Source organism: Micropterus dolomieu, linkage group LG19 (assembly GCF_021292245.1).
Source record: "Micropterus dolomieu isolate WLL.071019.BEF.003 ecotype Adirondacks linkage group LG19, ASM2129224v1, whole genome shotgun sequence".
Taxonomy (NCBI): Eukaryota; Metazoa; Chordata; class Actinopteri; order Centrarchiformes; family Centrarchidae; genus Micropterus; species Micropterus dolomieu.
In genome coordinates, this window is record NC_060168.1 from 33,890,527 (window position 1) to 33,912,298 (window position 21,772).

Here is a 21,772-nt window from a genome sequence, read left to right on the forward strand (position 1 = left end):
AGGAGGTAAGGAGGAGGAGAGGAGGAGGAGAGGAGGAGGTGGGAAACATTTTAAGATATTTAGTCTTTTAAATATTAAACAGATGAAATATTTGATCGTAGTGAATAAAGTCTTCAGTTGTTTTAAAAGCTGCGTGAATACTGAGGAAGGGGAGGAGGTAAGGAGGAGGTAAGGAGGAGGAGAGGAGGAGGAGAGGAGGAGGGGAGGAGAGGAGGAGGGGAGGAGTCAGTTGTTTTAAAAGCTGCGTGGCTACTGAGGAAGGGGAGGAGGTAAGGAGGAGGGGAGGAGGTAAGGGAGGAGGTAAGGAGGAGGGGAGGAGGTAAGGGAGGAGGTAAGGAGGTAAGGAGGAGGAGAGGAGGAGGAGAGGAGGAGTCAGTTGTTTTAAAAGCTGCGTGGCTACTGAGGAAGGGGAGGAGGTAAGGAGGAGGGGAGGAGGTAAGGGAGGAGGTAAGGAGGTAAGGAGGAGGAGAGGAGGAGGAGGAGGAGGAGGAGGAGTCAGTTGTTTTAAAAGCTGCGTGGCTCCTGAGACGTTTGGAAGCAGGTGGATGTTTGTGTGAGCAGATTTAAGAGGAAGCAACTTACTGTTGGCGATTAAACTAATCATCGATTAGCTGTTGGACAAATTCTCTGATTCTAAAATCTGCTGGTTTCTTTAAACTGGATACATTTGGGTTTATTTGAGGACGTCATGTGGGACGTTAATGGAGGAACTAATCTACTGATGAGGCGACTAAACGTAATAAAAAGATTTCAGCCTGGACTGAGACTAAATAAACAACCTTTGAAGATCTTTACCTGCTTCGTGTTCAGATTAATCATCAGTGACTAAAGCTGCTCCACATTCACCCGTCCTGTTGTATTTTCAGATATTCGAGGCAGCACAGTTTCATGTTCAGACAGACGGGCGGTTAACGGGCAGCTCGACAGGCTGTGCGGCCAACTGGCCACCGATGACCTCTGGGGTTTCTCCTGGATCAGGTTCAGCCCTCTAATTTCATTTCCACTCTGGCTCGGCTGCGAGCAGACACCTCAGCCTCCGTCCCGCGGACTCGGCGAGGACACGTGCGGCCAGAGACGAGCCGCAGCTCGCTGTCACTTCAACGTGTCCGCCGCCGATGCACAGCACGGACCGGTGAGCGTTTATACGCTACCGTGGCGCACGTATTAAACGTTACGCGTACGGCCCTTTCATTTGTGACGGATGCAGAAATTAATAAACTAAAGGTGAAATTATGTTTGTTTCTTTAAATACTCAGAAATTTGTGCAGAGTTTGGTTTGTTGGGCTTTTACCTGAACTAAAAATGCTTCCTTGTTAAAAAGAACGAACCGTCCCTGTAATTCACAAAACTACCTGGTGATTTTTTCTGGCTCGGCTGCATTCGAACACCTTTAGCGTCCGTCCTGCAGACTCGGCGAGGACACGTCAGCATGTCTGCTGCTGGTCCCCAGCATGCTTACTGAACAGGTGCACAAGCTGAAATGTGAACAGGAAACGGACTTGGAGTTGTTGGATGCTAGGCTAGCAGTTTCCCTCTGCTTCCAGTCTTTGTGCTAAGCTAGGCTAAACAACACATCTGTTTCCCTACATAACAGAAAGTCAAAAATGTTTTGTAACGTGAGCAGCAAAGTTGGATCAGATCAGATAGAGATTAGATGACGTCTCCCCAAAGATTTATTTACTTCTGGATAAACTACTGGTTGTACTCTGAACAGAGCTCTTCTCAGGTCGACATTTCTGTTTTATAAACTCTACTAAAACATTTTGAGATCCTGAAGTTTTTGAATTCATTAAATTATGGAGATATATATATATCTCCATAATTTAATTTAATTTAATATATATTAATTTAATTTAATATATATAAATATATATACATTTAATTTAATTCAATATATCTATATATATATATATTATGGACCCCTACAGACGGAGATCCTTTCTGTTGAACTAGAAACCGCACGATGTGACCACGATGAGCTAATGTTAGCTCGTTAGCTTCCTCGCTGTCGTTCTGATCTAACGAGCTTCTTTTTCTCCACATTATTGTGTTTGACAAAGATTCTCTTGTGATGGTGTCTTTGACTCGTGGCTCTAGTTTCTTCCTCCTGGTTTCCATATTCACCGTGTTTCCTACACGCGCTCCTGCCTCGCCGCCGCACCCACAACCCTCCACCCGGCGCCCTGCGACGAATCAATCTGCTCTCTGTCGCGCCGCCTGTCCACAAACAAAAAGCCCGCCGGCCAAACATCTCTCTCCACCTGTCCCCCCCGCTGAGCATCGGCAGGTGAAAACAAAGGAGAAGTGACAAGCCGCGTTAACCCGTCGCTGCTCGGTCACATGATCCGTTTCCTCGCCGACAGCTCGCCGCGTCCTCTCGCTGTGATTTTCTGTCTTGTCCAAAACGTCTAAGAGGAAAAAAACCAACAACTCTGCGGCCTTATTGAGTTTTCTTTTGAATAAATAAATATTTAAAGGCGGGGGGGTTGACGTTCCACTCAGGCTGCAGATCAGGCCATCGAAGGGGCCCGACAATGTGTGCTCACTATTAGTATCAATTTACAAATAAACTGCTTTTTTGGTGACTGGATCTCCGATGTCAGATTTTGATAAATGGTTTCAATTTGGCAGCTGCTTTGGAGTGTCAGGGCCCATCTGACGCCCGCCGCCCGCCGCCGCCGCTCGCTGCCTCAAAGAATCTGCCTCAGTTAGCCTCGCAGGCGGCAGCAGCCAAAATAATCTCTTCATACTAACCAGGGCAGGTGTGTGTGTGTGTGTGTGTGTGTGTGTGCATACAAATGTCTTTCTGAGGGTGAATATTGAAACCAGGATCCAGATTTCACTCCTGATGTTTGTCTCCACAGATCTGAGAGGAGCTTCCTGTGTGACGCTTTCCTTCGCCGCTGAAGCTGCTGCTGTTTAATAGATTTTTAAATGCGCTTTTCTTTCCTTTCAGGTTTCCTTTCATTTCACTTCAGATAAAAATCCACCTGCAGGGACTTTAAACTTCTTCAGATTAAGCTGTAAACTCACGTTGCCAAGCTGAAGTTAACGTAGGGACACGACAACGGACCGTCGTCCAATTACTGATTCATTGTTAAAGAATCTAGTTTTGAAAGAAACCCAAAGATGTTCAGGTACCGAGATCCTCACAATTAAGAAGCCGGAGAATAAAAAAACGTAGCCGTTGATTGATGGGAGTGTTTTTCCCACTTTCACCCGAGCTGACAGTTTCACTGCTTTCACCTCTTTTACAGTTCGCTCATCTGTTGTCACTGAAAACACCTCGACTCCTTTCAGTGCTTCAAACTGGGACTGAACCAAAACCTTTTATTTGCTAAAATCAGTCAATGGACCCTGCCTGTATTTGGGTCAGGCCTTTAATTCCTCTCGCACAAAACTGAAACTACTATGTTTATTTATTTCAAACAGAATATTACTTGTATAAAAAATCCAATAATATCAAATACACGTCATTCATTAGATCTGACCGGCGGCTTCTGTGCTTTTATTCTGAAGGCAGCAGCGTAAGGAAAACAGCAGGCCGCAGGATGAGAGAAGTTAGCAGACAGAGAGCGACGGACTTCAGGATTCACAACTTGGATTCATTTTTATTAAAAAGCTGTTTAGGTTCTTCTGATGGGTGGAGCCTCACAGACTGAAGGAAGATAAATAATCAGGAACGGAAACATTCGGACTGAACGAGGCTTCAAAGGTGACGAGAGGCGGCACTTTTCTCTTGTACCTGGCGGGTTACAGCTGGAAATCTCTAAGAACGCTAACTTCGTGTTGATGTGTCCACATTGATCACATGATTAAACATTAATATTTGTATTAACGATCTGAGCAGCTTAGAAGCAGCTAAAGCGGCGACCCCGCGGGGTTTAAGAGGTTTTAAACTTCTATATAAAAAGCAGAGCAGGCGTCTAACGGAGACCTGCGTTAATTAGTCCGAATGTGTTCCCGCAGCAGGCGGCCGTCAACTGAAGTTTTACGGTAATCGAAATTTTACTGAAATCACAATTAGGCTTGGAATGTGCAATATTTATTAGAGGTGATATGTGTGTTAAAATATATATTTTTAAGTCAAACGTTGTGAGAGACGTCCTGCCTACCCATCACATGACTTAAGAAAAAACCTTAATCGCATTTAGGTATTTTTTCAGCCCAACTTCCTTCAGCTCTGCTTACAGACAGTTTACTGCTTTCAGTGCTTAACCTTCGTCTGCTTTTCAGTTTCGTCCGTTTCATTAAGCTTCTTTCAGCTCTGTTAAACTCAAGTGTCTTTTCTGGTTCAGCGCAATGTTTTATCGTCTTTCAGTGGAATCTCATGTCGTTTTATAAAATTCAGTTAAAGAAATAAAAGAGTTTGGTTTGCTGAATCTTTAGGGCTCATTAAAAAGGCCCCGTGTTTGTATTTCTGCTGTAAATCTAAGTAGTTCAAGTCCAGAGAAAAAAGCAAAAAAAAAAACAGCGTTAAAGTCACCAAAACTGGCATTTTCAGATCTAAAATTAACAATTAAATGAAGCAGTTTTGTTTTGTATTAACAGGCTGTCGTGCTGAAGTAGTGAATCTAATGACCTAAACTTTGTCTTTACGTTCTTTAGTAATTCTACAGCAGTGGAAGGAAACTAAATGGAACAGCCTGTTACTCCACCCTCAGAAACTTTATTTGGACTGTATTATATTTATTATTAATGAAGGCAGACGGAGCAGCTGGTCATCGGTTGATCCTACAGTGAATTAATGAACAAAACTTCTTCATTTCGTTAAGTTTTGGTGACGTTGTTTTAACTTTGTACCATTTTTCACCGGACATACAAACTACAAACAGGAGGAGTTTTTAAAACTTCTGACCTGCAGTGAGTCTGTCCAGCAAGTCAAACCCCGGTAATCCAATCACGCCCTGACTCTCCGCCTCCATCAGGTCTTTTCCTAACATCATGGCCTCCCTCGCTGCGGCTCAGCCAGCGACTCGCCGCCGTCCAAACCTCCCTCCTCGCCAGTCGAGGGGGAAACAAAGCGCAGGCAGAGCAGCAGCAGCAGGGGCAGGATTTGCTCCCATAAACAGCTGTTTCCTGTTTGAAGCATCGGGAACAATCAGCCCGCTGGCAGCGAGGAGGCGCCGGCAGTGCCAAGAGTGTACCGAGCAGAACCAACAAATCCAATCAGGCAACTCGGCCCTGTGCACACAGTGCAGGTGGTCTACGGCGTCCACAGAGGGACAAACAGCCACTTCTGCTTTAATTCAGGCTTTAATGTGGCTGTAAAACCTGATTAAAGCCTCAAGCAGGCCGATTAGCTGCAGCTCTGACTGACAGGTGCATTCTGGGATGTACCTGCCGCACAAAACAAAGTGACCCCCGACCTGACGCGTGCAGCGGTGACTTAATGAGTGGCGTCCACTGACCTTAGGTAACCTCTCGGGGTCCCCGGGGTGGCGAGGGATGACCTTCTGTAACCTCTGGAAGCCGTAGTCGATGGTCGGCTCGTTCAAGGCTGCAGGGCGGAACAGAGAGAGAGAGCGGCGGTTAGGACGACAGAGACAAATTCAACCCGACACCCAGACGAACACACGGCAGCACAGAAACACACGCCGACGTCAGAAGTTTCTGACGGCTTTCACGCTAAAATCAGTTTATTTCTGCAGAAGATCCTCAAACACAGTGACTCAAGATATTTGGAACCTCCATTAACAAAACAATCAGCCTCCAAACCCTGAACAGATAAAATACTGAGGACATAAACCCAAAATACCACAAAACAAGAAAAGAAATCAAATTAAATCCATCAAAGAGTCCTGGCAGCGAGCTCATTCTAGAAAATCTCTGAAATTTGACACCTTGATGACTGTGAGGGAATTAATGAGCTCAAATGTTAGATCTATATTTTAGACACGTATGTAAAATGTGAGTCTCATGTTCAGGACTGAATTTCAACAGAATGAAAACTCACACGGTTTCAAATATCTTTAACAATAAAAGTGAACGTCTGAAAGCACACGTTCAAACCCAGCCTGTTTTTTATTTAGTTTCACTTTTTTTTCCATCAAGCCTCTGAACTTTGTGAAACTTCGGGATCTTCCCACGAGATTTCAAACATTTCAGAAAAATGTTTGTGGGGGTTAAATTGCAGTTAATTCAATCATGGATCCTCCAAGGACACATAGCACCAGGATCTCTGAGGTTTGTAGCCAAAACAACACGTTTTCTTTCAGACTTTATTTGAGAACATTAAGAAATATCCACATGCTACTTATAAAATCCTAAAAACACAAGCGGCTGAGCAAGAACTCTGCCGAAATACATAAAGACTGAAACTGAGTCTGCTGAGCCAAAAGGATAACCTCTGTTTTTAAACCTGGGCCCTGATTCCACACATGTTGGTGCTGAAATGACTCGTAGGAACAGAAGTTTTGCACCTGTGCAGGAGATGCACCGAATTATCTTCCTTCCTGTCACACAGAAAGAGCTTCTTGTTGCCAGCGACAGGCTCAGACTGTTACACCGGCGAGAGACTCCCGGTGACAAACCTTGGTTTTAAATAAGGAAACTGAAGTCTCGCTCTGAAGTCTTGTGAGAGGAGTTTGGAGTAACGTTAGGAAGTCAAGTCTTGCTAGCAGCTCCTGTACGTACACAACAAACTCCTCGTTTCCATTCGGCGTCCTCCTGTAACGACTCGCCTCTCTAACTGTGCAGCTAAAGCATCTCCTTTGGGGTGTGACAATAAATCGATACAGTAATACATCGTTGTGCATTTTTCCATGATACTGTATCGATATTCCAGCCCATCATATTGATACATAATATTAATAAAAAACAAGACTTCAACCTTTAGCTCAATGCTAACATATAATGGAAATCTCCATTAACGTGCTAACAGAAATTAGCATCGTGAAAATACAATCTTAACATAAACATTTTGCTTCACACGCTGAACATCCTGACTGACATACTGTGCAGATGCTCTAAGAGCTGCTAACTTCACTGGCTTGATCTGCTGCTTCTGCGCTCCACACTGACCAGCTACAGCAACCCCAAAGGGTCAAAACTCAAACCCAATATTCCCGGTGGCCTAAAAATACAGTTATCAGTAGGAAGAGAAAGGGCAGCACGACGCTGTGTCACTGGACAGTCATTAATATAATGTGATGTACAGATTAGACTCAAGCAATTTGTATTAGCAGGAAAAATTCAGTGAATTTGCCTTTTATGAACAAATATTTTGATAATCATTTTTCATAGTTGCTCTGTATAATCCAATAAATAGTAAACTTTTTAACGGGCATTTTGTATTTATAGTTACAATATCGTGATGTATCACTTTAGGATTATCAAGCGATATAATCGATTATCGCAGAATTTAGCCTTTGCTAAGCCCGCCCCCCTTAGTTACTGTTGCTAAGTCCGGCAAACTGTCTGCGCTGCCACTGTCTATTACTGCACTCCCCAGAGAAATATTGTCAAATGTATATAAGCGATCTCAGAAAGAAGCAGACAGTTTTGCAGTTGCATTAAACATTTGAAAGTTTTATTCTGGCTGTCAAACTGACAGACTGACTCAGACTGACTCAAACTGACAGACTGACTCAAACTGACAGACTGACTCAGACTGACTCAAACTGATTCAGACTGACTCAAACTGACAGACTGACTCAGACTGATTCAGACTGACTCAAACTGATTCAGACTGACTCAAACTGAAAGACTGACTCAAACTGACTCAAACTGATTCAGACTGACTCAAACTGATTCAGACTGACTCAAATTGACAGACTGACTCAAACTGATTCAGAGTGACTCAAACTGACAGACTGACTCAAACTGATTCAGACTGACTCAAATTGACTCAAACTGACTCAGACTGACTCAAATTGACAGACTGACTCAAATTGACAGACTGACTCAAACTGATTCAGAGTGACTCAAATTGACAGACTGACTCAAACTGATTCAGAGTGACTCAAATTGACAGACTGACTCAAACTGATTCAGACTGACTCAAACTGATTCAGACTGACTCAAATTGACAGACTGACTCAAACTGATTCAGACTGACTCAAATTGACAGACTGACTCAAACTGATTCAGACGGACTCAAACTGACACGAAAAAAATGAAAGATAGAAGCTAAAGCATATAGTACAAGTGAACCACCGCATCCCCCGACGACTGAGACAAAAGACAACGATATGAAGGATCAGCAGTGTTCCTGTGCAGCTGCTCGGCCTCTGTTCATTATTACAGTCATTAAAAAGCAGAACAGCAGGACTTTATTACGTTACATTCAGTCTCTCTGGATAGCTGCTGTAAATATTACAAGATGCCGCAGGAACAGCGTTTGACCAGATCTGAGAAAAATACAGCCAAAAAAACCTGACTGACATACTGTGCGGATACTTAAAGTCCATATGTTTCCTGAGCTCTGTGTGGAATAAAAAAGAGCTGCTAACTTCACTGGTTGAAAGTGTCGGACCTCAGTTAGAGAGAGTCCTATCCTGCGCTGTGATTGGCCAGCTGTGTATTTGGGGCGAGGCTTTGGGTCAATTGCTGTATCGTGATATTATCGTTATGGTGAGGTACCCTGTGGAAACAGCGCCCAGGTTTAAAGACACAGAATTGATTAAGTGTGCTGGTGCAGGAAAAGTATAAATAGAAAATAAATTATATATAGAAAGTTGATTTCTGTTGGAAATGTATTTATTTATTATTATATATATATTATATTCTAAAGATAGAGATAAAGGCCCTCTGCAGTTTGCTGGAATCAGAGAATTTGTCTTTAAAAAAATGACTGAAAACAATTAAATATTCAATTAATCACTGCAGATCTAAATGACGATTATCGATCTTGAACTGGAACAAACTGTATAATAGGGCCTTTATCTCTATCTTTAGAATATAATATATATATATATATATAATAATAAATAAATACATCTCCAACAGAAATGAACTTTCTAGTTTTTTTGTTTCAACATACAGAAACTCACTCTTTCACACAGTCTGGGCTGTTCTGATGACAGCGAGATGTTTTGTATTTCTTTTGAGAACAGATGCCTTCTTGCTCTCTGGCTCTCCCTTGGACAGGATCACATGTCTGCATGCGTCCGACGCAGTAAATAAATGAAACCTGCAGTAAGTTAGAAAGTGAACGAGGTTTAACGGCGAAGCGGACTCTTTCAGGACTAAACCGAAGCCTGTTTCACTGCTGCTGAAAAAGAAGGTCCGACCTCTCGCTGATCTTCAGCTTCACTCTGTTGGTTCGTATTAACAGCGAACACTAACAGAGAGAGAGAGCGAGCAGCGTCACATGATCTCTCTCTCTCTTATCGTCCTGCTGTTTATTAAGTGTGAGACCTCACACTCCATCTGTCCTGCTCGCTCTGCCTTTTCACCGCTAATTCAATCCAACCTTCCCTCCCTGTTCTTTTCTTTTCTCCCCTCCACTCATTCACCTCCACAAACAATCTGCCTTCCTCCTCCTCCTCCTCCTCCTCCTCCTCCTCCTCCTCCTGCTCTCCATACGCAGCAGCAGAGCCGGAGAAACACCCGGAAATGAGTTCGGGGAGATACTTCTCCATAATCAAGCCCATTAATCATAAAAGGCTGTCAAATTTGACTTTGGGGACAATTTGTCAGCCGATCTTGCCCACTCCGCTTTTGTCACCGTTGGCTCTTGTATTCTGTAAGGATGATTGACACACCAAATGCTGGCGAGTAGAATAGCTAGTTTGCGCTAATATGCATAACCGCGGCTTTCATGAATAAGAATAAGGCAGCTATAGGCAGCACAGAGGGGTCTCCTTCAAAGGGCCCCGCCGCCGTTTGTCGCCGGCGCTCCAAATAGATGTTATTACCATTATAACAATATTTGTTTTCTTTCCCGGGGAATGGGCGACGGCGAGCTGCTAAATCAAATTTGTAGGAGCCCGTTTCAAGCGGCGGCAGAGGAGAAAAGGGGCTTTCAGGCTGCGACCGGGGTGGGGATGATATCTGAAGGGTGACGTGGCCCTCGCCGCAGGGGCTGCCATGTTGGATTTCTTGCCTCCCCGCCTCCCTGAGAGGAAGCAGAGAACAGAATCTATTACCTCCGCCCGCCGCGAATGAAAGAGGGATTTCATTGTTGGATCCCAGAGAGACTTTTTGGGGGGATGCAGAGCAGCAGAGGATGAATGGAGATAATACGTCGGGGCGACATGAGCAGCAATCAGCCGCGAGTCCCAAACCGGATTGCCTCTCGACGCCGCGTACATACATCCCAACTTATAAAACAAGTGAAAGGCACTATGGGAAATGCTGCAATTGAATAAAAAACCCATTTACACTCAGAGAGAGAGAGAGAGAGAGAGAGAGAGAGCTGTGGTGTTTAACTCTTCATCTGCATCAGAAGAGGAAACGTTTCTGAGCCGTGACCTCGAGGCCTCCGAGCAAATCTGCCGCAGTATTTCTGTGTGTACTTTATATATTACTTGTTGTCATCATTTCCTTCTGCTTCCGGCTGTGCACACATCTGTCCTCTGTTTCTCTGCTGAGCGCCTCGGGCTGTGAAGTGAAAGAGCGTCATTTACGGTGGCTGTGGTTCTAAACTGTGGTTAAGTTTTGGTCGGGCAGCACAAACACAAATAAAGAGCGGTGGCTGGACTACAGACCTTCCACCAGCCCGAGCTCGCAGTACGTCACGCTCGTACTGAGCCAGCAGGTGGGGAGGTGTCTCCCCAACATTCAGGGAAATAACTGGCCTCTGTTTGTGACTCCACATGAAACTGCAGTTTTATGCTGACTTGTACTTTGTGGCTGTGGAGTACACAGCGTGCTGCAGTTTTTAGTCTCTTGTTTGTAGTAAATCTGTTTTATTTCCGTTTCTACGTTTTGTATTTTGTATCTTGCATTGTCCACATGTATTTTACTTTACTGTGATGTTATGTGTCCTTTTTTATCCTGTGCTCATCCTTCGTAAAGCACTTTGTACTTTTCTTTGATAAGTGCTATATAAATAAAGTTATTATTATTATTATTATTATGTGGTGCGCTTACAGGAAAGGACAATATGTTTAATGTTGATCTGTAACCCGGCAGATCGTCATCACCAGCGTTTGACCGGCTCAGTGCTTCCCACAGGATGACAGTGTAACTGTGGCGAGGAGGGGAAGGCGCTGCAAACCATGACGTCACATCACGATCACATGACATTAATGGCCCTTTCAGATCGGAAGTGATTTCGCTGGCCGCGGGGTTGCGTTTTGCTCGACGCAGCAACAAACCGCTGTGGCGTGAACCTTTGAAAATAATGGGTTCCACAGCGTAGCAGTGCGGTCGCAGGAGCAAGGCGGCGGCAGGCGCCAAGTCCGGCGCCCGCAGTTGCTTTTCTCTGGCTGCACAAAGTTGGAACCACCTTGTTCTAAGATGGAAAGAGAGACATTGCGCTGCAATCAAAAAGGATTTTAATACAGTGGGTCGGCAAATTTACTTTGGCGGCTGTTAATATGCCTGGGCGTGGCGCCCAAGTACAGCCTCTGTGTGGGAAACACTGCGGCTTGTAAGCTCACTTGACTTAAAGTACTTACACTTTACAGGTCAGTGGTCGCTAACCTTCTGCTACGTGGCCAAGATGGCGACCGCTGAGGGTGAGAACACACTTGTGCACCCTGAATAGCGAGCGTGAGTACAGAAGGACGCGAGTTGCGACGCGGCGTCTGTAACAACTGATCAACTCTAATTAACATGTGAAGATGTTGAAGAGACGCCACGTTTTTAAGGGACACATTTTCCCAAATTTCAACCTCAACAAACTTCAGTAGTCTCAGAAATGAGGCTCTGTGGCTAATTTGTTCCCGCATGCTGCTGGGATTCAAGCCGACAACCTTCCGAATCAGAAAGCCAGCTGACGTTTCCTTCTGCTCATCATCATCAGAGGAAGAGAAGATCGCAGATGGAGAAAGAAACAGAGGCTTTTAATGAACCTCTGGACTGGCGGCTCTGAGCCCCCCCCCCCGTAGAACTTAAACCCATTACTTCCCCTTATTAAAACCTCGCCGCACTTTGACCCCAGCGCCCCATTGGCTGCCTGCAGGGCCCCGCGCTCCTCCCAGCCAATCGATACCGACTGCCTCCCTGCAAAGAGCCCGAGTAATTGGAGAGCGGCGGCTGGCAGCGCGAACCCTGACACCCCCCCCCCCTCGCATTACACCGCCCATATGAAGACAGATTGCCTGATTTAGTGTAAACATATGCTGCAATTCCAGGCATCAGTGCCACTTTCTCCATCGTAATTTGTATTGATTTTTCTCTCTCTTTTTTCCTGCGCGGCCGTCGTTTCTCCTGCTGTCTGATGTTTTTTATAAATCAGAAAAGGAGGAGAGGAAGATAATTCAGAGGTGAGAGAGAGGAGAGGAGAGGGATTCTTTATATATTTAATCGAGTATTTATCGCTCCCTGTGTTTGCTTTGTTCCCCCTCTCTCTCTCTCTGCTCGCTGTGAAAGTGATCAAACGGTTGGTTGGCGTCCTGCTGATCGGGGCGCTCTGTTATTAGGCGACTAAGTGACTGAGGAGAGGAAGAAGAAGAAAGGGGGGAGGCGGGTTACGTGCTAAACTAATTTCTTGACAGCAGATTTGTGGCGTCGGCGGAGACGCGGCGAACAGCGGCTCAGAGCTGTGAATCTTTACACCTTCATGAGACGTTCACCTGCTGCAAAAACACGCGTGGAAACTGGAACATCTGCAGACGGGTCGCTGATCCGAGAGGCTCGATTAATAATATCTAAATAATCAGAACGGACGTTTAGCAGCCAGTGTGGCATTTATTAAATATTCTTTTAGACGCAGAGAAACCAGACGGCATGAGGAGAGAAAGGGAACAACAGAAGTGGAATAAAATCCATGACATAAAAATGGACAGGAGGACGTAGGAGTACTGAGAGAGTAGTAGTAGGTGTCGTATCAGTACCAGTCACGAGTCCACTTGTTTTTACCACCGTGAGAAACTGCATTTCGTTCAACACTAACGATTGATGAATCTGCAGATCATCAGCCCGAGGTGACGTCCTCAGACGTCATGTTTGCTCCGCAACTCAAATATATTCAGTCTACTGTCACAAACCAGAAAATAATCACATTTAAGAAGAAGAAATGACTCAAAACAATTAAATATTCAATTAATCACTGCAGATCTAAATGACGATTATCGATCTTGAACTTGAACAAACTGCAGAGGGCCTTTATCTCTATCTTTAGATACCTAAAAAAAAGAATCAGTTACAACAACAATCTTCAGTCACAACTTAATTTTTTTTCTTCATTTTTTACTTTTCTGTCAATTTCCCAACATGGATATCTTCATTTAGTTTAATTAAATACCCATTATGTGTATTTTTTAAATTGTAGAATTGCTAAAAACCTCAAATTCCCAGAAGAAATACACAGGACAAGTACTCAGCTAAGGCTCTAACAAGTACCAGAAGTACAGATGGTCATAGTGCAGAACAGAAACAGCAGTATTAGTAGTACTTGCAGTACAGTTAGTAGTAATAATAAAGTATCTCATGCGTCTAACCGTTCTTTCAAAATAAAAGCAGGTTAAACATTTCAAAACAGACCCAAAGCTCTGGCCACTTTCCCAGGAGTCTTTGCTGTCCAAACCCATTAACAAAGGCCCAGGTTGACCAATCGCAGCGCCCGTCCAACGCCAGTTCCCATGGTAACGCCTGGCTTCTCTCACACAGTCAGGCCCCCGAAAAAGTCAAACAGCCCACCTCTGAGGTGTCAGAGGTCAAACCAGAGTCACGCCGACGTCACCGGAGCGCCAGAGTGAGACGAGACAGACGTGAAACCAGCGGCACCGCGGCGTCTGAACCCTGAACCCTGAAATCCAGAATGAAAATACTACCAGTCCTCATCCCAGGGCGTTGTTTTTATACGTGAAGGGCTCTGCGGTCAAGTTAGCAAGAACAAATATGCAATGTTCGGTTAGACTTTCAAAATAAAACCAGCGATGAACGTTGTGAAACGTTGCGGTTTGGTTAGGTTTAGGAAAAGATCGTGTTTTGGGCTAAAATAACTGTTACTTACACGTGACTTAGGTGCTGGGCGATACGACCAAATATGTTACCACGATAAAAAGTTTCATATCTTTCGATATCGATAATTATCAGATCGTTTCTTTCAAGTTTAAAGGCAGATTTTTGCTCCTGAGTGAAAGTTGAAGAAAACTTATGGTAGAACATTCAGAACTATTATGATAAAATCTTTGTTAACATATATGCACAAATAAAATTAAGTAAAAGATTTGTTCAGTCCTTTTTCCTCCACAAAATAAACATCTTTATAAAAACATGAAGTTCAAATTCAAACTGACGTGAAAACAATAAAGACCGAAGCTGAAGCCCACAGATCACAGAGTTAAAGCGAACCACCGTATTATTATTGACTACTGAGACAAAAGACAACGATATGAAGGATCAGCAGTGTTCCTGTGCAGCTGCTCGGCCTCTGTTCATTATTACAGTCATTAAAAAGCAGAACAGCAGGACTTTATTACGTTACATTCAGCAGGAAGTTAGCCAGCGTCAGCTAACTAACATTAGGAACGATCCGCAGCCGACATGTTTCTGGATTTGTTTCAGGTTTTGGAGAGAGAATAAATCGTCCTTCTGTCGGAGCTCAGTTAGAGAGAGTCCTATACTGCGCTGTGATTTGCCAGCTGCGTGTTCGGGGCGTGGCTTAGCGAAGGGTCAATTCAGCAGTAAGTTGTCCAGTTTCCCTGACAGCGGCGTCTTTATTCCCTCGACTCTCCCGAGGGTGCAGGCGAAAACGTAGCAGACGCACTGAGTTTGTAGATGTAGCCACGGACGCTACACAGTGCTAAGTGCTATTTTTAAGAGCCAGGATGTTGGCGGCGCTCTTGGTCCTGCTTCACTTTCTGTGTGCTGTTTGCAGATTTTCTGCACTGGATTGCTGCCTAACACAAGATAATAATAACAACAACACATTTTATTTTTAATGCACTTTACATTTACAGGTAAGATCATCACAGAAAGGTGAAAACATCAGTGTAAAATAGTGAAAGGTTCACTAAAACTCCTGAGCTGTGCTAAAAAGAAGAGCTTTGTATTCAGTCCTGGCAGAAACAGGAGGCCCCTGCAGTGATGGAGGATGGGTGTGATGTGGTCGTACTCCGGCGCTCTCCTCAGGATCGGCGCTGGTCTGAACACACTGCGGTCTCTGCAGACTCGTGTTAGGATCCGTGCGGTAATTTGATAACACGCACGCATAGATGGATTCTTTCTCTAACCTGAAGAGCAGGTGAGGCTCACCTGTCCTGTGTCTCGCTCGCTGACTCTTCCTCTGATGGCGGCTCCGAGGATCAGCGCTCCGGAGGGAGGACGCAGGATTGCTGGAACATCTCTGCAGGCTCATTACCCCGCTCACATCAGCTCCCACGATTCCACGGGCCTCCGTGCTTCAGAGGAGCATGTATACATCCACTAAGCCTCTGTTTACATCCTCCTCCTCGCCACTGTTTACATTTATTTATCTCTCGCTATTTTTCATTTTCCGAGTGGGAATCTGTTTTTCTATGCCGCCGCTTTGTACATATTTACCGACCGGAGATGAAATATGCACTTTGGGGGATCCCTGCTCACCTTTACCTTTTTGTTCTGCGGTGATGTCCCTGTCGAAGGCGCAGTCATGTCCCGATGAGGGACTTTATCTGCCGCCGCTCTCCGCATGGCTTCCTCCTGTATTACACTCATCATTTCAAATAGACTCCATATTCCACATGAAACACGGCGCTGAGTGGCGTCTCCCCCGACGCACCCGCCGCACATTTCGAGACGCCTCTCCATCCCAGAGCGACATGTGCCGCAATTTCCCATCTTCCCCGGCTGCATGATTGATGCAGGTCAGCGCGGCGTTTGGCCTCGCTGCCCGCAGATCGCCACCGCTGATGATCCCTCACTTCATTTACCGGGGGAGGGGGGGTTGACAGATGCACAACACGCTGAGCCTTAAGTGGACGGGGCTGATTTGTTTTGCTGCTTGTCAAGTGGCCAACTGGCGTCAGCTGGTGGCGGCGGCGGGGGGGGGATAACACCCTGGATGCATCCTTTCACCGGCTTATTGATCTGCTGTTTTATTCCTCCGACTTTCGAATCATCACTCAGAGACACAGACAGAAAGAAGAGCTGCTGCGTTTTATGATTCATTTAGAGATTTATCCTGAACTAGAACCCAGAAACCAGAAACCAGAAACCAGGTCCCGACCCTGACAAGGTTTTAAAGAAAAGAGCTCGTGAGATTCTGTATTTTTATTCTTCTGATCAAATCTCATGTTCTAACCGGCCGCCCGTCAGCCCGTCTCTCAGGCCTCGCAGCTCCGAGCCAGGACTTTACTGCGACGCGAGGTACCTCGTGTGCGGACTGAAGCTGGAAGGAGGAGTCCGGTTCATTACGGCCCCCGGTCTTAGAATGAGTCGCGGGTAAAGCTCTCTTTGGCTGCACACAAAAAATGGATCTCAGAAATCTGAACTAACTTTCACACTTACAGTCAATCAAGCTGTGGATTACATGTAGGTGTGTCTGTCACGGCCGCGTGTGGACGTAGTTTACTTTATTTTATTTGAACCTGTGCTGAACTGTCTCTTGTCCACGGCTTGTTGAAGACATTCTGTCTCAACGGGACTTTTCCTGGTGAAACAAAAACATTTAAAAAAGAAGACGTAAATCTTTAAAAACACCTCAAAGTTAAATAAAGTGATTTCATCAAACAGCCGCTTGCTAGTCAGGTGGTTTGGCCCTGGGTTTTGTCTCTCAGGCCACCCTGCCTCACTAGGGGGACGTCGTCGTGTCTGTATGAAGCCTGAGAGGAGGATCTGAGGGCAGCGCCTCCTCCCCTGCATGACGTTTGGGTACAATAATAATAGTAGTTTTTATGTACATGGGCTGGTGATGGAGCAGTGGAAAAGACACATGCCTTTGGGGGTGAGAGACCCGGGTTGGATTCCCTGATGTGTCCCTGAGGAAGACAGAGACACATGAAGGCAAACTGACTGATCTGAGGTCAGGATTTGGAGATTCGAGGGAACAAACGATCAGAATCGTCCCTCCTGACAGCTGGCAGGTGTTTCCAGAACTGCAGGTAACCTCGTCTCGTCTTGTCTGGGGAGCGACGCGCTCTCCTTCCTCGCTCTGTAACCCAGATGAATGCCTCGCCGCCTGTCGTCCCGCGGCTCTTCGGGGACCGGAGTGACAGAAGAACACCCACTCCCCTTCTGCTTCCTCCTCCGAGAGCCGCCGCTGACGCAACGGCCTCTGTGATGAGAGCGAACGTCCGCCCAGATCCAGCATGTTAATCAGTGAATAATTACCTCCTCGTGATTAGAGGAGAGTGCCTCAAAGAAATAGGCCCCCCCACCTGAGAAGTTATTATTTTCTGGAGTCGCGGCCGAAAGAGCCCCCGCAGAAACAGCTAATTACCCGACATTAGTTCCACAGGTGCCGCTGTGCTCTTTGATATCTGAGACGTGGTGCGTCTCTGCTGAGGGCGGAGGAACTCCCCCGGCGGAGGGCACACTTCTGCTGTCTATTAAAAGACGAAGCAAGAGGCGAGATCAAAGTCGCGTTGTTTCATTACCGCCGTGTGATAACCGGCGAGCGACTGAGAGACGCATTCCGACGCCACGTTCAAGACGTTTAACCCCCTCAGAGTTTAGCTGCAGGAAGGTCCTCCTCGCTTTCTGTCCTGCGCTGATTAAACTCTGCTCGTCCCAGCTGCCTTCAGTTATTACCCTGCACTTAAAGCAATAAGCTTAATGAGCCGGTGATTGGGGACTTTTTATTTTTGCCCTGGGTTTTACCTCTCAGGCTACATACAGGCGGCGGAGGTGGCAGAGAAGGACCAGACACTTCACCTGCACGTTTCTGGGGTAAAATATTCTCCTGAACAATAAAACAGAGCAGAAAATCCCATCTGTCTCAACAAAACATAAAAGTGCCACATGAACATTTAAGACAAAAGTGCTAACAAGAAACGGCCGAGACGACAAGTTCAGAACAATGTACTTATACTTCAGTGCTCCGCATTAAACAGTACGCAGATTAAAACGCTGAGTGCAGTTGGAATAAAAGACCAGAGTCTAAAACTGAGGAAATAAAAGACAAAACTGTCTGTTTAAGCTGTGAAGAATTGAACATTAATCAAAATTAAGGCAGTAAAAAGCTGTTTTTGTGAAGATTTCCCAACAAAGATGAGTTCAAGTTGAATAACAGCACCAATAATAACCTCATCAGACTGTCGGGGGAGACGGGATGCAGAATTTCTATTTATTTATTTATTTGTTTGTTCTGGACTTTGAAACCAATCCTGCAGGTAAATCTTTAAAAACACCTCACTGCACATATTTGTTGTTAATTGTTAATCTTTGTTGTTCTATATTATATATTATTATTATTATTATTATATATATTTTGTTATATTTTTGTCTATTACATATTTATGGACACAATGTCCTCACATGTAAATATCTGCCACGTTGTTCTTTCTCTGCAAATAGTTATTTTCTCTATTTTTCTTAAATAACCTGCATCTGTTTATTATATATTCATATATTTTCTACATTTATTTATGTCAGCTGTGTGTTTGTTAGCACCTCATCACCAAAGCTAATTCCTCGTATGTGTAAAAACTACTTGGCTCCTTCTGACTTTGACTGAAGTTTCCTCAAACTCGTCTGGGTGGTTTCGCCTCTCAGTCTGATAATAATTCTAATAACAGAATCTATGTTTTTATGCACAGTAATGTTTCCTAAAACATCAGTTAAAGAAAAGTTTAGGATGCAAACTGTCAGAATCAACTGTCCTGTAATATTTATATTATTATGTAATTATTTTTGTTGTTGAGGCCCCTGAACGCCCTCTGAAACCAATCCTGCCCCCCCCCCCCCCCTCACACCTCCCTCTGGAAGGGCCCGGGCTTCGCGGCGGTCGGGGCCAGCGCTGCCTGTCAATCACAGTTTAAAGTTCATGAAATTTCTATGAGCATCGATCGCAGCCGAGGCGAGCGGAGGGGGGAGGTGCGGGGGGGAGCAGGGTGAGGAGGGCGTTAGTGACTCCACTGATTGATCAGGTGTCTCTGATTTTCTCTCCTCTCCGCTGTGAACACTGACGTGCTGTGAACCGAGGCTGCAGAAATAACACAGGTGCGACTCTGCTTTCAAGCGCAAGTGTGACGGTTTCCATCGCAGGTGACGCCTGAAAGACTTTCTTTTAAAAGGTGCGTCCGTGTTTTCTGAGGCGTCAGACAGATGCTGAGCTTTCAACACGCCGTCTGGAACGAAGAGGATGTCGGGACTCATCTTCATCCTGATTATAAAGTTCAACAAGACAGCAGCTCAGAAACAGAAGGCCAGACACCAGAAACTGTTTTTCTCTTAATGTTTTCCACATTATGCGTCTCAATCAAGATTTCAAACAAAACATCCTTCCACAGATTATTTAAAATATCAGGACATGGTGGAAAACTCCCATCGCAGGTCCACAGAGCCTGAATGTGCAGAATTAAATCCCAAACGTTGGGCTGGACAATAAAACAACAACAATTATTATGGTTGATACTTGGATGGGCGGAGCCTGATTCGACTGTCGAATCTTTGCAGTGGCGTGATGAAAGTAGGATCATCGCATTTATAGCAGATCAACGTCTCTTCTTACACAGAACTACTGTAAGTTAGTATCCAGTACATTATGATTTAAATTTCAACATATAATGCTGTAAAGAAAAATGTGAAAAGAAAGAAGCTTTTAATAAATCTTGACGTGCACGCCGTGCGGCCGACAACGGCGTGCACGTCGCGGTGCTGCACGAGACAGATTGATGGCGGGCGAGCGGAGAGAAAAGTCAACAATAAGCCTCAGTCTGTCCAGTTTAACTTACAGTGAGTAATGAACTGAGACGGCAAGATTAAAGCGGAGCGGATTCTTTTTATCAAGATGTTGATTTTGTTGAGGAAAAAGGGCTGAAAAAAGCTTTTACTTAATTTTACTCTTATTTGTTTACTGTTATTTGTTTATCATGATAGTTCTGAATGTTCTGCCTCAGATTTACTAAGTGATCCTCTGTTTGGCATCAAATGTCGACCATAAAGAGTTTAAAACCAAAATTAACCATCAGGTTTCTTCAATTTTCCCTCAGGAGCAGAAATCAGCCTGAAACTCGAATGAAATAACGATCTGATGCTTATCGTGATAATTATCGATATCGAAAGATATGAAACTTTTTATCGTGGTAACATTTGTGGCCGTATCGTCCGGCCCTAACCAAACCCAGAGACTTCCTGTTTTTTATATTCTAATCTTAAAAAGCAGCAGAAACTGACACGTTTCTTCGTGAACCTCCCTGAGCACATGGTGTTTAAACAGGAAGTGAAACCTCAAACCTAAATGCACGAGTGTCCGCACGCTTTTGGCCGAACAGCGTACAGTTCTGCCACTCTGCGAAGTATTCAGATCCTTTAATGTACTAATACCTCGCTGTAAAAATACCCTGTCACAAGTAAAAGTACTGTATTAAAAAAGTAAAAGTATGTGAGTATAATCAGGAAAACGTATTAAAGTATTAAAAATACTCAATGCAGAAGGAAAAATGTGACAGTATTTATATTATTATAGCTCATTAATTAATGCAGTTGTTGAACTATTTTATCATTATAGATTAATCTGCATTAATCGATTGATTAGTTTATAAGTCACAATTGTGACACCTTCAGTTAGTAGATCGATGGATTAGTCGTCAAACTATTTTGATCATCAATTTATCTTTTTGAGTAATTTCTCTAAAAAATAAAATCTCAAATGTGAATATTTTCTGGTTTCGTGCCTCTGTGACAGGAAACTGAAACCTTTGAGGACATTTTTCACTAGTTTTTGATTAATGGTGAAAATGATCGACAGATTGATCCTGATAGTTGCAGCCTTAATGCAAAATGCTTGTTCTGTCAGTCCAAACCTCAAAATGATGAAAAATACATTCAAATAATTAAAAGGAAAAGCAGCAAATGTTGACGTGTGAAAAATGACGATCATCAAAACATTTAAATGTCGATCATCTAATTTACCAGCTGTAGAAACTGTTGGAGTTTAATTTATAACTAAACATCAGATTTTATAAACTCTGACTTTGTAAAGTAACTGAAGCTGTCAGATAAATGTGGTGAAGTAATAAAAAGTCCAACATCTCTCAAGTAAAAAGAAAAACACTCAAGTAAAGTACAAGTACCTCTAATCTGCAGTACTTCAGTAAATGTAAAACCCAAAGATACAAGTTTTCAGACTTAAACACTCCGATGTGACTAAAAGGACTAAAAGGAAGCCAGATTACATCCTGTAAATACTTTAATTCTGACGTCGGCCTGAAACTAAAATATCCCAACGATAAAACTGGACTTTAGATTTGACCAGGCCGCAGAGCGCAGGCAGCAGAGCTGGAAACACGCCTCCATCAAACCAACTCTTTGTCTGGCTGAAACTTGTCGCGTTGAATAAATCCAATAAACCCGTGAACGTTCGTCCACTCGCCGTTTCCTCTCTGTAGGTCGACGCTGAGCCGGCTGCGCTTAATCGCCTCCATGTGTTACTGTGACAGTAATTAAACAATAAAAATTCAGAAGTCAATTAGTGAGATTCATGTGTGTCGAGGACAAACACACACACAGAGGGGAGGAGGAGGAGGAGGAGGAGGAGGGAGGAGAGGGAGGAGGAGGAGAGGGAGGAGGAGAG

General features: G+C 44.4%; 1 protein-coding gene across 7 annotated transcripts in view; it reads right to left on the reverse strand.

Moving 5' to 3' along the window:
• The window catches only part of LOC123957687 (transcription factor COE3-like), a 205,684-nt gene that overhangs the window by 36,879 nt on the left and 147,033 nt on the right, over positions 1-21,772 (reverse strand). For all 7 annotated transcript variants that reach the window (XR_006821862.1, XM_046030668.1, XM_046030672.1 and 4 more), the window contains one exon: positions 5,412-5,500. Coding sequence is in view for 6 of the 7 variants with exons in the window: in XM_046030668.1 (XP_045886624.1) it covers positions 5,412-5,500 (89 nt within the window). In the remaining variant the exon portion in view is untranslated. The remainder of the gene's footprint in view (positions 1-5,411; positions 5,501-21,772) is intronic.